At 39.3% G+C, this 17,521-nt stretch overlaps 1 protein-coding gene across 1 annotated transcript in view; it reads left to right on the top strand.

Moving 5' to 3' along the window:
- Nucleotides 1–2,260: 2,260 nt before the first annotated feature.
- LOC134614130 (homeobox protein EMX1) overlaps nt 2,261–17,521 on the top strand; it is a 46,720-nt gene continuing 31,459 nt past the window's right edge. Inside the window, exon 1 of the mRNA XM_063457587.1 lies at nt 2,261–3,040. Within this exon, the coding sequence (XP_063313657.1) occupies nt 2,686–3,040 (355 nt within the window). The 5' untranslated portion in view covers nt 2,261–2,685. The remainder of the gene's footprint in view (nt 3,041–17,521) is intronic.

Genomic DNA, 17,521 nt, shown 5'->3' on the forward strand with positions numbered 1-17,521 from the left:
CATTGTACTAACACAGAATAAAACCATCACTTAATATAAGCTCCATGCATAATATACACATTGTCCTAACACCGAATAAAACCATCACTTCATATAAACTCCATGCATTATATACACATTGTACTAACACAGAATAAACCATCACTTAATATAAACTCCATGCATAATATACACATTGTACTAACACAGAATAAAACCATCACTTAATATAAACTCCATGCATTATATACACATTGTACTAACACAGAATAAAACCATCACTTAATATAAACTCCATGCATAATATACACATTGTACTAACACAGAATAAAACCATCACTTAATATAAACTCCATGCATAATATACACATTGTACTAACACAGAATAAAACCATCACTTAATATAAACTCCATGCATAATATACACATTGTACTAACACAGAATAAAACCATCACTTAATATAAACTCCATGCATTATATACACATTGTACTAACACAGAATAAAACCATCACTTAATATAAGCTCCATGCATAATATACACATTGTACTAACACAGAATAAAACCATCACTTAATATAAACTCCATGCATTATATACACATTGTACTAACACAGAATAAAACCATCACTTAATATAAACTCCATGCATAATATACACATTGTACTAACACAGAATAAACCATCACTTAATATAAACTCCATGCATTATATACACATTGTACTAACACAGAATAAACCATCACTTAATATAAACTCCATGCATTATATACACATTCGTACTAACACAGAATAAAACCATCACTTAATATAAACTCCATGCATAATATACACATTGTACTAACACAGAATAAACCATCACTTAATATAAACTCCATGCATTATATACACATTGTACTAACACAGAATAAAACCATCACTTAATATAAACTCCATGCATTATATACACATTGTACTAACACAGAATAAACCATCACTTAATATAAACTCCATGCATTATATACACATTGTACTAAAACATATTGTGTACATAAAACACAGAAGAAAACCATCACTTAATATAAACACCATACATAATATACACGTTCTATGCCTTGACTACCCACCACATATAATATACATTATATACAACACAAATGCCTAATTAGTACACTACGAACTGTATAAATCACATACATTAAACACAGTGTACAAACAGTATACATGTTGAACACACCACACGCGCTATATAAACGCAAATACAATAAACAGTGTATATATTCAGTATACTAAACACGGTAAACACAATAAACACAGTGACACAATGTACATATTTAATACACTGGACTCATTATATAGATAAAATACAACAAGCACAATATAAATATTCAATGCACTTTTTATTAACTAGCGACTGTAGATGAGCATTTTAGACCAATAGTTGGGTTTTATTTTCCAAATTCTGTTATTTTCGTTGAAATGATACACACACACATACATAGACAGCGATAGATAGATAGATAGATAGATAGATAGATAGATAGATAGATAGATAGATAGATAGAGATGATATAGATAGATAGATAGATAGATAGATAGATAGATAGATAGATAGATAGATAGATAGATAGATAGATAGAGATAGACAGATAGATAGATAGATAGATAGATAGATAGATAGATAGATAGACAGATAGATAGATAGATAGATAGATAGATAGATAGATAGACTGATAGATAGATAGAGATGATATAGATAGACAGATAGATAGACTTATAGATAGATAGATAGATAGAGATGATATAGACAGACAGACAGATAGATAGATTCCATTTTATTCTGCTGTCTTGGCAGTCAATGCTGTAGCTGTGTACAGGCAGATGCCTCTCTTAGTAGAGGGTTAATAGATGACAATATGTTGTTATCACACAGTGTATGCTAATCCCTGGCTCTGTGTATACAATGTGATGAAGCATTTATTAGTTATTCTGCATTAAGATAAATTTAGTCCTCAGTAATAATAATAAAAAAAAATGTTTAAACAACACAATGTAATAAATGAAAATTGTAGATATTGCCTTTCCTGGGTAATGTTAATACTCTGAGTGCTGAGATCGGTTCATTATCTCTCACTAGTAACTACACCATCCAAAAACTGTATTCACTGACTGGGTGGAGCTGCAAGGCATCGCAGAGCGGGGGGGCTGCAAGGGTTAACGAGGGCTGGTTTCTGCCTCCCCTAAAACATTCATTACATGGGAGGTGGGACCTGCCCTGCCTGCAGCCCTCCTCCCTAGTCCAGGTCCAGTTTGTGTTATCTGATTATTTGATAATAATTTTTTGTATATTTGGGGGTGTGGTGGTGGGCTGAGCACTGGTGCCCCAGAGCAGGTGAGGAGGTTAGCAGATTACCCTGGGCAGGTAACACACACAGTCTGTTCTGCAGTATCTCCAGGGCTTTGCAGGCTGCACGTCCTAGCATACCTCCTCTTGTGCTTTTTGTTTGGAGGTTCCCACCAGTCTGGTCTCTGTTTGGAATCATTTCAGAGAAGATAGAGCCCAGCAGAGCGCATGGAACGTTCAGCTCCCCGTGTTCTCCTGGACAGCTCACCTCATCCTCTACTCTCTGTGGATAGTTAACAAGTGTACCTGTGTTGTTTGGGGTGGGGGGGCTGGATACTTCTTCATTCTGGTGGTAATTTCCAGGAACAATCTTCTTAAGACTCCAATGACCATGTTCCAGCCAGCGGGAAAACGCTGCTTTACCATTGAATCTTTGGTGGCCAAGGACAATCACTTGACTTCAGAAGAACCCATCCGACCCACAGCCTTGAGCTACCCCAGCTCTACCGCGGACGCCTTTGTCAATGGCTTCCCCAGCCCGGCTGGTAGGTCCATCTACAACAACCCCGAGCTGGTCTTCCCCGAGGCGGTCAACCACCCGTCACTGACTGTCCACCCTCACCAGCTGGGGGCGTCCCACCTCCAGCACCCTCACTCCTTCTTTGGACCCCAGCACAGAGACCCCCTCAACTTCTACCCCTGGGTGCTAAGGAACAGGTTCTTCGGCCACCGATTCCAAGGTAACCTTCCTACCATGGTGAACTGAGGGCCACCGGGACCGTCTCACCAGGTGGTGATGTCTGGGGACACCTTTGTTAGACCTTCTCGCTAAACAGTGAATTGTGTAGATATGACAAGGAGCTGGTGGTATTGGGTCCTAAATAGCCAACTTGGGTCAAGATAAACCTCCCACTTGGAAATTTTGGCCCCAATTTTGCAACTCGGGGGCCATCTCGCCAGAAACGAATGTTTAGTGAATAGACCTATGTTCTATGATAGCATATACTCTAAACACACAATTATCAGGTTAGGTGTATTACCAGCTATAATCATCTTAACAATACAGGCCCATCACCAAGGGTATAATACCCAAGAACTCTCTGTCTTCACTTAGATAACAATTATGAAAATCACTATAATAATCAGTTAATTACTGGTGTCAACCAACTGTACTAGACAGAAAATTCGGCAAAACAGCTCACACTATTAGTGGGGAAGAGATCTGTTTATACACCTACTTTCACCTCCTCAATTTATTTAGACAAATGTGAGTGTGTTTACATTTTAATTAACATTTTGCATATATATATATATATATATATATATATATATATATATATATATATATATATATATATATATAGATAGATAGATAGATAGATAGATAGATATAGATATATAAATACAATGTTAATTTATTTTATATATATGTACATATATTTACATATATGTAAAACTAACATTTTGTATATATATCAACAAAATTTTATATATACAAATTATATATACAATTAAATAAAAATTAAATATGTATATATATATAATTTTGATATTTATATATATATAACATTTTATTGATATAAATATAATTTTTATCTCGTGTGCATTTACTCTTATATACCTATCGAATAAAAATGGAGGTGCACTGATTTATCGTTTTAATAATAATGATCGCACCGTTGATAAATATTTCACACACATTATCTTGCTGTATATTATTCGGTTAGATCATTTTGCCAGGAAGCACCTGTCCCTGCTCTCTGTTGTGTCACGTTGTTACCGTTCAAACTAAGTAAGATACCTGGGTTTAAGTATAGAGGGTTAAATGGTAAAAAAAAAAAAAAAAATTAAAAAAAATTCTTAAATATTTAATTAGACTCTGCAATAATATTTCTTTGACTAATTAATAACCAAAACACGAATCATAACAAAAAACAGATAAATGTATGATTTATTATAGAATAACATTGAGACAAAATACATTATTTTAAAGGTTTTATGCTAGAGTTAGAGACTGATTAAATTAGTTGATTTACCCCCAAAAGAGAGTTTCCATTCAGGGTAACAGATTGTTTTAGAAATCGCGAGCACGGTTATCAAACAATGTGTTTTCCACCAAGAAATTATGAAGGGGATTTTAACCGCGAGAGTTTCGTTGTGTTTGGTTTTTGGTTTATTTGCTTATTTTGGTCAGAGGGGTTAGAAATCTTTATTTTACAAACTGATTTGAGATTTCTTTTTTGTTAGTCAGTGTAAAAGATTATTGGACTAAGAGGGTGTTTTAGCTCTGTCAGTTAAAGTGTTTTATAGTTCTGTCAGTGAAAGAGTGTTTTAGCTCTGTCACTGTAAGTGTTATATAGCTCTGTCAGTGAGAGTGTTTTAGCTCTGTCACTGTAAGTGTTATATAGCTCTGTCACTGTTAGTGTTATATAGCTCTGTCAGTGAGAGAGTGTTTTAGCTCTGTCTGTGTGAGAGTGTTTAGCTTTGTCAGTGAGAGTGTTTTTTAACTCTGTTATTGAAAACATGTTTTAGCTCTGTCTTTGTGAGAGTGTTTAGCTCTGTCTGTTAGAGTGTTTTAGCTCTGTCAGTGTGAGCTGTTTAGCTCTCTCAGTGAGAGTGTTTTAAAGCTCTGTCAGTGACACATTTATGTCCGAATCAGTGTGAAAGGAAATTTTGACAGAGGGAATGTGAATGTTAGTGTCAAATATTTTGTGGAATGATATCCGATAGATTCAGTGATAGGGTGATCATATTCAGTGACAGAATGATCTGTGTCAGTGAGAGAGTGTGATCTGTGTCAGCCAGTGACTGTCAGTGAGAGTGTGTGTTATCTGTGTCAGTCAGTGAGTGTCAGTGAGAGAGTGTGATCTGTGTCAGCCAGTGAGTGTCAGAGAAAGTATGATCTGTGTCAGTGAGTGTCAGTGAGAGAGTGTGATCTGTGTCAGTGAGTGTCAGTGAGAGTGTGTGTTATCTGTGTCAGTCAGTGAGTGTCAGTGAGAGAGTGTGATCTGTGTCAGCCAGTGAGTGTCAGAGAAAGTATGATCTGTGTCAGTGAGTGTCTGTGAGAGAGTGTGATCTGTGTCAGTGAGTGTCAGTGAGAGAGTGTGATCTGTGTCAGTAAGTGTCAGTGAGAGAGTGTGATCTGTGTCAGTGAGTGTCAGTGAGAGAGTGTGATCTGTGTCAGCCAGTGAGAGTCAGAAAAAGTGTGATCTGTGTCAGTCAGTGAGTGAGTGTGATCTGTGTCAGCCAGTGAGTGTCAGTGAGAGTGTGTGTTATCTGTGTCAGTCAGTGAGTGTCAGTGAGAGAATGTGATCTGTGTCAGCCAGTGAGTGTCAGAGAAAGTATGATCTGTGTCAGTGAGTGTCTGTGAGAGAGTGTGATCTGTGTCAGTGAGTGTCAGTGAGAGAGTGTGATCTGTGTCAGTCAGTGAGTGTCAGTGAAAGAGTGTGATCTGTGTCAGTCAGTGAGTGTCAGTGAGAGTGTGTATTATCTGTGTCAGCCAGTGAGTGTCAGTGAGAGAGTGTGATCTGTGTCAGCCAGTGAGTGTCAGAGAAAGTATGATCTGTGTCAGTGAGTGTCAGTGAGAGAGTGTGATCTGTGTCAGTGAGTGTCAGTGAGAGAGTGTGATCTGTGTCAGTGAGTGTCAGTGAGAGAGTGTGATCTGTGTCAGTCAGTGAGTGTCAGTGAAAGAGTGTGATCTGTGTCAGTAAGTGTCAGTGAGAGAGTGTGATCTGTGTCAGTGAGTGTCAGTGAGAGAGTGTGATCTGTGTCAGCCAGTGAGAGTCAGAAAAAGTGTGATCTGTGTCAGTCAGTGAGTGAGTGTGATCTGTGTCAGTCAGTGAGTGTCAGTGAGAGTGTGTATTATCTGTGTCAACCAGTGAGTGTCAGTGAGAGAGTGTGATCTGTGTCAGTAAGTTTAAGTGAGAGAGTGTGATCAGTGTCAGCCAGTGAGAGTCAGAAAAAGTGTGATCTGTGTCAGTCAGTGAGTGTCAGTGAGACAGTGTGATCTGTGTCAGTCAGTGAGAGAGTGTGATCTGTGTCAATGACTGTCAGTGAGAGAGTGGGATCTCTGTCAGTGAGTAAGTGCCAGTGAGAGAGTGGGATCTGTGTCAGTCAGTGAGTGTTAGTGAGACAGGAGCATCATTCATTTTATATATTAAAAGAGAGATAGATATGTTTTTGCAGTAGTTATTGTTAAGAGCTGTATTTTAATTAAGGAAATGTGAGGATTTATTGTTTAATAACACAGACTGACAGCAGATTTTAGGAAGGTTACAGGACTCCCCCCACACTTTCCCCCCAGCTCATTACAGGGTTATGAATGTAAATCCAGAGCAGGCTTTCACTGAGACCACTATAGCAGAGAGATGGATCATCAAAGCTGCCATTGTTCCTGGGGAGAGAAAGCAGCTTGTTTTATCTGCACGGATGGAAGTTGCCCCATTGCCCCAGGCTGTGTGATTCCCCAGCATGGCTCCTGGAAGATAGCTGGATTAGTGGTCACATACAGCCAGGATTACACCATCCATACATTATCCCAGAGAGCTTGTGTTATCACTAGTGGGAAAAAGTGCACAGACTTTGTGAGAGTGACCATTTACTGTTACACACTCACAGTCTTCCTTCACTGATATTATATATAGTATTAGATATCACTAATATTACTTTATATCACTAATAAGATTATATATCACTAATATTATAAATCACTAATATTAATTTCTATCACTAATATTACTATATATCACTAATATTACTTTATATCACTAATAGTATTATATATCACTAATATTATAAATCAATAATATTTATTTCTATCACTAATATTACTTTATATCGCTAATAGTATTATATATCACTAATATTATATAGCACTAATATTACTTTATATCGCTAATAGTATGATATATCACTAATATTATATATCACTAATATTACTTTATATCACTAATAGTATTATATATCACTAATATTATATATCACTAATATTACTTTAAATCACTATTAGCATTATATATCACTAATATTATAAATCACTAATATTTATTTATATCGCTAATAGTATTATATATCACTGATATTACTTTATATCGCTAATAGTATTATATATCACTAATATTATAAATCACTAATATTACTTTATATCGCTAATAGTATTATATATCACTAATATTTCTTTATATCGCTAATAGTATTATATATTACTAATATTATAAATCACTAATATTACTTTATATCGCTAATAGTATTATATTTCACTAATATTACTTTATATCACTAATAGCATTATATATTACTTATATTACTATATATATCACTAATAGTATTACATATGACTTATATTACTATATGTATTTATTTATAAAATATTTTACCAGTAAGGATACATTGAGATTTCTCTCCTTTTCAAGTATGGCCTGGGTCCACAAAACATTACATAGTTACAATAGGATACAATATACAAAAAAGACAATATGCAAGCAATATATATATATATATTATACATACACACATATTTAAATTTAACATATAAAAGGTAATAAATATATTCAACCATGACAGGTGCATTGTGTGCTGAGGTATATTGCCATAGATCTCTTAAAAGATTTTAGAATAAATGAAGATTTGACTGTGTCCCTGAGGTTATTCCATAATTGCGGTGCTCTTTAGGAAAATGAGGATTGAGCCACTTTGCTAAATATCGTGCTGGTACTGGACCAGAGGTTATATATCACTAATAGTATTATATATCAGTAACTAGAAAAGCTACAATTTCTGGGGAAATTGTGAAGTGTTCTTGCCTCCACCAGTAGTATACAACTGGAGTGGGCGGAGTAACTGTTATTATTTATTTATATAGCACATTTAATTGCAACGTTGTTGCACAGTTACATTAAAACATACAGTTATAAAAACATTAGCAGGTGCAAATGGCCCTGTCTATGACATCACTTGCTGCTGCAGCCTTGCACAGGTCAGAGTATTTTTGCGGTTGCCATCTTCAAACGGTCGTATTTTAAAAACTATAATTCCTACAGTGAAGAGCTTTATATTGTGAGAATCACAAGACCCAGACCTACATTTTGATGTATAGTATGTCTCTGAGATATTAACAATGAAGGCACAGTCGCAGTTTAGAAATTGCCCTTCAAATGTGAGCTTTGCAGAGTGGAGTTTTAATGAATGTCAATGGACTGCGTGAGTTGCAAACAAATGGTCATATTGTAAAAACTATAAGGAATACGACTTAGCTGTGGACATTTTTAGTGGCAGCAGGGATAGCTGAACGTTTTGATATAAGATTTGTGTAGGTGGGCCTGAAAATGAGGGAGTGGTGGCAGTTTAGAAATCATGTCCTGATTTTTCAGCTTTTGCCAGCTCCCACTCTAGCTTTGCCATTCATTCCTATGGGACAAATTTTGCCACAAGAACGACGATATTCCGTGAACCATTCGGCGAAATGTTCTACAAAGTAATAGCAATCCGATCGGGAACAATCTGCACGTTTTGGTAAATTTTCGGCTATGTAGTGTAAAAACTGTGGGAGGAGTTAGGGTGGCAAATTTGGCTATAATAAGGATAATAATAATAATATATATGTGAGATAACATTAAGTGGTCTTGCTATGCAAGAACACTTAATAATATTATATTTCACTAATAGCATTATACATCACTGATATTACTTAATATCACTAATACTACTATGCATCACTAGTAGTACTATATAGTACTTATATTACTATATATATCACTAATAGTATTATATATTACTTATATTACTATATATATATATGACTATTATTATATATCAGTAATAATATTAGATATCACTAATAGTATTATGTATTACTAATATCACTATATATATATATGACTAATATTGTTATATATCAGTAATAATAATATATATCACTAATAGTATTATATATCACTGATAGTATTACATATCACTAAAATTACTATATATACCTGTATATATCAGTAATAATATTATATATCACTAATAGTATTATATATCACTGATAGTATTACATATCACTAAAATTACTATATATACCTGTATATATCAGTAATAATATTATATATCACTAATATTAATTTATATCACTAATAGTATTATATATCACTAATATTACTATATATCACTAATAGCATTATATATTACTTATATTACTATATATCACTAATAGTATTAGATATTACTAATATTAAAATATATATATATATATACATATGTATATATATATATCACTAATAGTATTATATATCAGTAATAATAATATATATCACTAATATTACTTTATATCACTAACAGTATTATATATTAATATTACTATACATCACTAATATTACTATATATCACTAATATTACTATATATCGCTGATAGTATTATATATCACTAATATTACTATATACCACCTGTATTACTATATATATCGCTGACTAAATATATATCATTATACCTCTTTCTCTGACTCTCTCTTTCTCTGTCTCTCACTCTCGCTCTATCTCACTTTTCTTCTCTCTCTGTCTCTCTTCCACTCTCTCTGAGATGAAATAGCTTGATTTAAAGCTATAGACACTGATGATATTTTAGGCAACATGAACTGTTATTTGGCTCTCAAAAACCCTCTGTCTCTCTTTCTGGATCTATATGTATGTCTCTCTCTCCTTCTGTCTAACCTTTTTTTTTTTTTTAACTATGTGTGTCTGTCTTTCTGATTCTATGTACGTCTGTCTCCTTAGATCTCTGTCTGTTCCTTTGGCTCTCTTTCTGTCTGTCTGTCTTTCTGTCTGTCTCTCTTGGTTTCTGCCTGTCTTCCAATTTGCTAGCCTTCTTTCTCTCTGGCTGCTATCAGTGTTTAGTTTGTTATTTGCTGATATTATTATAGCACAGATATATTCAGCAGTGATTTACAATTATGGGAAGGAGATATTAGTGGCAAAGAGAGCTCTAATCAATTGAGGTTACAATCTGTGTGATTATGTTTCTGCCTGTCTGTCTGTCTGTCTTTGGTTGTCTATCTTCGTCTCTGGCATGCTACCTCGTTATGGCACTCAGTCACTGTCTCTGTATTTGGACACTGTCTGTAGCTCTCCTATATGTGACTATCTATATCTTATCTTGTGCATTTTTAAGTATATTCACACATACAGGGCTAAGTGTATTGACCAATTATTATTCTCACGTTCAACACAATATTGGAATGCACTCAGCAACAATGTTGTAAAAATTATTGATATAAAATATTATACGCAAAATGATTGAATATTAAGTAAGTGCACAGTCCACTGCATGGCCCAGAGAGTGAATACTCAGTCATACTCTATTCACAGTGCACTGCATGGCCCACAGAGTGAATACTCAGTCATACTCTATACACAGTGCACTGCATGGCCCAGAGAGTGAATTCTCAGCCATACTCTATACACAATGCACTGCATGGCCCAGAGAGTGAATACTCAGTCATACTCTATACACAGTGCACTGCATGGCCCAGAGAGTGAATACTCAGTCATACTCTATACACAATGCACTGCATGGCCCAGAGAGTGAATTCTCAGTCATACTCTATACACAGAGCACTGCATGGCCCAGAGAGTGAATACTCATTCATACTCTATACACAGTGCACTGCATGGCCCAGAGAGTGAATTCTCAGTCATACTCTATACACAGTGCACTGCATGGCCCAGAGAGTGAATACTCAGCCATACTCTATACACAGTGCATTGCATGGCCCAGAGAGTGAATACTCAGTCATACTCTATACACAGTGCATTGCATGACCCAGAGAGTGGATACTCAGTCATACTCTATACACAGTGCACTGCATGGCCCAGAGAGTGAATACTCAGTCATACTCTATACACAGTGCATTGCATGGCCCAGAGAGTGGATACTCAGTCATACTCTATACACAGTGCACTGCATGGCCCAGAGAGTGGATACTCAGTCATACTCTATACACAGTGCACTGCATGGCCCAGAGAGTGAATACTCAGCCATACTCTATACACAGTGCATTGCATGGCCCAGAGAGTGAATACTCAGTCATACACTATACACAGTGCACCGTATGTCCCAGAGATTGGAGACTCAGTTATACTCTATACACATTGCACCGCATTGTCCATGCTCTAGTAATTTCCTGCATGGATTACTGTAACCCTCTCCTGATTGGTCTTCCCAAAAGCCGTACTGCACCCCTACAGTCCGTAATGAACGCTGCTGCTAGACTGATTTTCCTCTCTAGTCGTTTCTCTCACACCTCACCCCTCTGCCAGTCCTTACATTGGCTTCCTGTATGCTATAGGAGTCAATTCAAGGTACTAACTCACACCTATAAAGCACTGAACAACTCTAGCCCCTCTTATATCTCCTCACAGATCCATAGGTATGTCCTTTCTCGGTCTCTCCGCTCTGCCCGTGACCACCTCCTGTCCGTTGTCCGCACTCGTACGGCCAACTCGCGCTTGCAGGACTTCTCGCGGGCGGCTCCCTTCCTATGGAATAGCCTGCCTACCGCCATCAGACTCTCCCCTAGTCTTGCATCTTTTAAGAAGTGCCTTAAAACCCATCTCTTTAGGAAAGCTTATGGCCTCCAAGACTAACCCCTACCTCACATACCTGTCTCTTGCCCTCTCCTAAAGGGCAGCCCACCTTATTTGATTGCAAATTCCTGTCCTAATGTGTTTTACACCCCACCTCCTATAGACTGTAAGCTCGATCGAGCAGGGTCCTCTTCAACCTATTGTTCCCGTAAGTTTATTTGTAATTGTCCTATTTATTGTTAAATCCCCTCTCCTAATATTGTAAAGCGCTACGGAATCTGTTGGCGCTATATAAATTGCAATAATAATAATAATAATGGCCCAGAGAGTGAATACTCAGTCATACTCTATACACAGTGCATTGCATGGCCCAGAGAGTGAATACTCAGTCATACACTATACACAGTGCACCGTATGTCCCAGAGATTGGAGACTCAGTTATACTCTATACACATTGCACCGCATTGTCCATGCTCTAGTAATTTCCTGCATGGATTACTGTAACCCTCTCCTGATTGGTCTTCCCAAAAGCCGTACTGCACCCCTACAGTCCGTAATGAACGCTGCTGCTAGACTGATTTTCCTCTCTAGTCGTTTCTCTCACACCTCACCCCTCTGCCAGTCCTTACATTGGCTTCCTGTATGCTATAGGAGTCAATTCAAGGTACTAACTCACACCTATAAAGCACTGAACAACTCTAGCCCCTCTTATATCTCCTCACAGATCCATAGGTATGTCCTTTCTCGGTCTCTCCGCTCTGCCCGTGACCACCTCCTGTCCGTTGTCCGCACTCGTACGGCCAACTCGCGCTTGCAGGACTTCTCGCGGGCGGCTCCCTTCCTATGGAATAGCCTGCCTACCGCCATCAGACTCTCCCCTAGTCTTGCATCTTTTAAGAAGTGCCTTAAAACCCATCTCTTTAGGAAAGCTTATGGCCTCCAAGACTAACCCCTACCTCACATACCTGTCTCTTGCCCTCTCCTAAAGGGCAGCCCACCTTATTTGATTGCAAATTCCTGTCCTAATGTGTTTTACACCCCACCTCCTATAGACTGTAAGCTCGATCGAGCAGGGTCCTCTTCAACCTATTGTTCCCGTAAGTTTATTTGTAATTGTCCTATTTATTGTTAAATCCCCTCTCCTAATATTGTAAAGCGCTACGGAATCTGTTGGCGCTATATAAATTGCAATAATAATAATAATAATGGCCCAGAGAGTGAATACTCAGTCATACTCTATACACAGTGCATTGCATGGCCCAGAGAGTGAATACTCAGTCATACTCTATACACAGAGCACTGCATGGCCCAGAGAGTGAATACTCAGTCATACTCTATACACAGAGCACTGCATGGCCCAGAGAGTGAATACTCAGTCATACTCTATACACAGTGCACTGCATGGCCCAGAGAGTGGATACTCAGTCATACTCTATACACAGTGCACTGCATGGCCCAGAGAGTGAATACTCAGTCATACTCTATACACAGTGCATTGCATGGCCCAGAGAGTGGATACTCAGTCATACTCTATACACAGTGCACTGCATGACCCAGAGAGTGAATACTCAGTCATACTCTATACACAGTGCACTGCATGGCCCAGAGAGTGAATACTCAGTCGTACTCTATACACAGTGTACTGCATGGCCCAGAGAGTGAATACTCAGTCATACTCTATACACAGTGCACTGCATGGCCCAGAGAGTGAATTCTCAGTCATACTCTATACACAGTGCACTGCATGGCCCAGAGAGTGGATACTCAGTCATACTCTATACACAGTGCATTGCATGGCCCAGAGAGTTGATACTCAGTCATACTCTATACACAGTGCACTGCATGGCCCAGAGAGTGAATACTCAGTCATACTCTATACACAGAGCACTGCATGACCCAGAGAGTGAATACTCAGTCATACTCTATACACAGTGCATTGCATGGCCCAGAGAGTGAATACTCAGTCATACTCTATACACAGTGCACTGCATGGCCCAGAGAGTGAATACTCAGTCATACTCTATACACAGTGCACTGCATGGCCCAGAGAGTGAATACTCAGTCATACTCTATACACAGTGCACTGCATGGCCCAGAGAGTGAATACTCAGTCGTACTCTATACACAGTGCACTGCATGGCCCAGAGAGTGAATACTCAGTCATACTCTATACACAGTGCATTGCATGGCCCAGAGAGTGAATACTCAGTCATACTCTATACACAGTGCACTGCATGGCCCAGAGAGTGGATACTCAGTCATACTCTATACACAGTGCACTGCATGGCCCAGAGAGTGAATACTCAGTCATACTCTATACACAGTGCACTGCATGGCCCAGAGAGTGAATACTCAGTCATACTCTATACACAGTGCACTGCATGGCCCAGAGAGTGAATACTCAGTCATACTCTATACACAGTGCACTGCATGACCCAGAGAGTGAATACTCAGTCATACTCTATACACAGTGCACTGCATGGCCCAGAGAGAGAATTCTCAGTCATACTCTATACACAGTGCACTGCATGGCCCAGAGAGTGAATACTCAGTCATACTCTATAAACAGTGCACTGCATGGCCCAGAGAGTGAATACTCAGTCATACTCTATACACAGTGCACTGCATGGCCCAGAGAGTGGATACTCAGTCATACTCTATACACAGTGCACTGCATGGCCCAGAGAGTGAATACTCAGTCATACTCTATAAACAGTGCATTGCATGGCCCAGAGAGTGAATACTCAGTCATACTCTATAAACAGTGCATTGCATGGCCCAGAGAGTGAATACTCAGTCATACTCTATACACAGTGCACTGCATGGCCCAGAGAGTGAATACTCAGTCATACTCTATACACAGTGCACTGCATGGCCCAGAGAGTGAATACTCAGTCATACTCTATACACAGTGCACTGCATGACCCAGAGAGTGAATACTCAGTCATACTCTATACACAGTGCACTGCATGGCCCAGAGAGAGAATTCTCAGTCATACTCTATACACAGTGCACTGCATGGCCCAGAGAGTGAATACTCAGTCATACTCTATAAACAGTGCACTGCATGGCCCAGAGAGTGAATACTCAGTCATACTCTATACACAGTGCACTGCATGGCCCAGAGAGTGGATACTCAGTCATACTCTATACACAGTGCACTGCATGGCCCAGAGAGTGAATACTCAGTCATACTCTATAAACAGTGCATTGCATGGCCCAGAGAGTGAATACTCAGTCATACTCTATAAACAGTGCATTGCATGGCCCAGAGAGTGAATACTCAGTCATACTCTATACACAGTGCACTGCATGGCCCAGAGAGTGGATACTCAGTCATACTCTATACACAGTGCATTGCATGGCCCAGAGAGTGAATACTCAGTCATACTCTATAAACAGTGCATTGCATGGCCCAGAGAGTGAATACTCAGTCATACTCTATACACAGTGCACTGCATGGCCCAGAGAGTGGATACTCAGTCATACTCTATACACAGTGCACTGCATGGCCCAGAGAGTGAATACTCAGCCATACTCTATACACAGTGCATTGCATGGCCCAGAGAGTGAATACTCAGTCATACTCTATACACAGTGCACTGCATGGCCCAGAGAGTGAATACTCAGTCATACTCTATACACAGTGCACTGCATGACCCAGAGAGTGGATACTCAGTCATACTCTATACACAGTGCACTGCATGGCCCAGAGAGTGAATTCTCAGTCATACTCTATACACAGTGCACTGCATGGCCCAGAGAGTGAATACTCAGCCATACTCTATACACAGTGCATTGCATGGCCCAGAGAGTGGATACTCAGTCATACTCTATACACAGTGCATTGCATGGCCCAGAGAGTGAATACTCAGTCATACTCTATACACAGTGCACTGCATGACCCAGAGAGTGGATACTCAGTCATACTCTATACACAGTGCACTGCATGGCCCAGAGAGTGGATACTCAGTCATACTCTATACACAGTGCATTGCATGGCCCAGAGAGTGGATACTCAGTCATACTCTATACACAGTGCACTGCATGGCCCAGAGAGTGGATACTCAGTCATACTCTATACACAGTGCACTGCATGGCCCAGAGAGTGAATACTCAGTCATACTCTATACACAGTGCATTGCATGGCCCAGAGAGTGAATACTCAGTCATACTCTATACACAGTGCACTGCATGGCCCAGAGAGTGAATACTCAGTCATACTCTATACACAGTGCACTGCATGGCCCAGAGAGTGAATACTCAGTCATACTCTATACACAGTGCACTGCATGGCCCAGAGAGTGAATACTCAGTCGTACTCTATACACAGTGCACTGCATGGCCCAGAGAGTGAATACTCAGTCATACTCTATACACAGTGCATTGCATGGCCCAGAGAGTGAATACTCAGTCATACTCTATACACAGTGCACTGCATGGCCCAGAGAGTGGATACTCAGTCATACTCTATACACAGTGCACTGCATGGCCCAGAGAGTGAATACTCAGTCATACTCTATACACAGTGCACTGCATGGCCCAGAGAGTGAATACTCAGTCATACTCTATACACAGTGCACTGCATGGCCCAGAGAGTGAATACTCAGTCATACTCTATACACAGTGCACTGCATGACCCAGAGAGTGAATACTCAGTCATACTCTATACACAGTGCACTGCATGGCCCAGAGAGAGAATTCTCAGTCATACTCTATACACAGTGCACTGCATGGCCCAGAGAGTGAATACTCAGTCATACTCTATAAACAGTGCACTGCATGGCCCAGAGAGTGAATACTCAGTCATACTCTATACACAGTGCACTGCATGGCCCAGAGAGTGGATACTCAGTCATACTCTATACACAGTGCACTGCATGGCCCAGAGAGTGAATACTCAGTCATACTCTATAAACAGTGCATTGCATGGCCCAGAGAGTGAATACTCAGTCATACTCTATAAACAGTGCATTGCATGGCCCAGAGAGTGAATACTCAGTCATACTCTATACACAGTGCACTGCATGGCCCAGAGAGTGGATACTCAGTCATACTCTATACACAGTGCATTGCATGGCCCAGAGAGTGAATACTCAGTCATACTCTATAAACAGTGCATTGCATGGCCCAGAGAGTGAATACTCAGTCATACTCTATACACAGTGCACTGCATGGCCCAGAGAGTGGATACTCAGTCATACTCTATACACAGTGCACTGCATGGCCCAGAGAGTGAATACTCAGCCATACTCTATACACAGTGCATTGCATGGCCCAGAGAGTGAATACTCAGTCATACTCTATACACAGTGCACTGCATGGCCCAGAGAGTGAATACTCAGTCATACTCTATACACAGTGCACTGCATGACCCAGAGAGTGGATACTCAGTCATACTCTATACACAGTGCACTGCATGGCCCAGAGAGTGAATTCTCAGTCATACTCTATACACAGTGCACTGCATGGCCCAGAGAGTGAATACTCAGCCATACTCTATACACAGTGCATTGCATGGCCCAGAGAGTGGATACTCAGTCATACTCTATACACAGTGCATTGCATGGCCCAGAGAGTGAATACTCAGTCATACTCTATACACAGTGCACTGCATGACCCAGAGAGTGGATACTCAGTCATACTCTATACACAGTGCACTG

This window comes from Pelobates fuscus, chromosome 6 (genome assembly GCF_036172605.1).
Source record: "Pelobates fuscus isolate aPelFus1 chromosome 6, aPelFus1.pri, whole genome shotgun sequence".
Lineage (NCBI taxonomy): Eukaryota > Metazoa > Chordata > Amphibia > Anura > Pelobatidae > Pelobates > Pelobates fuscus.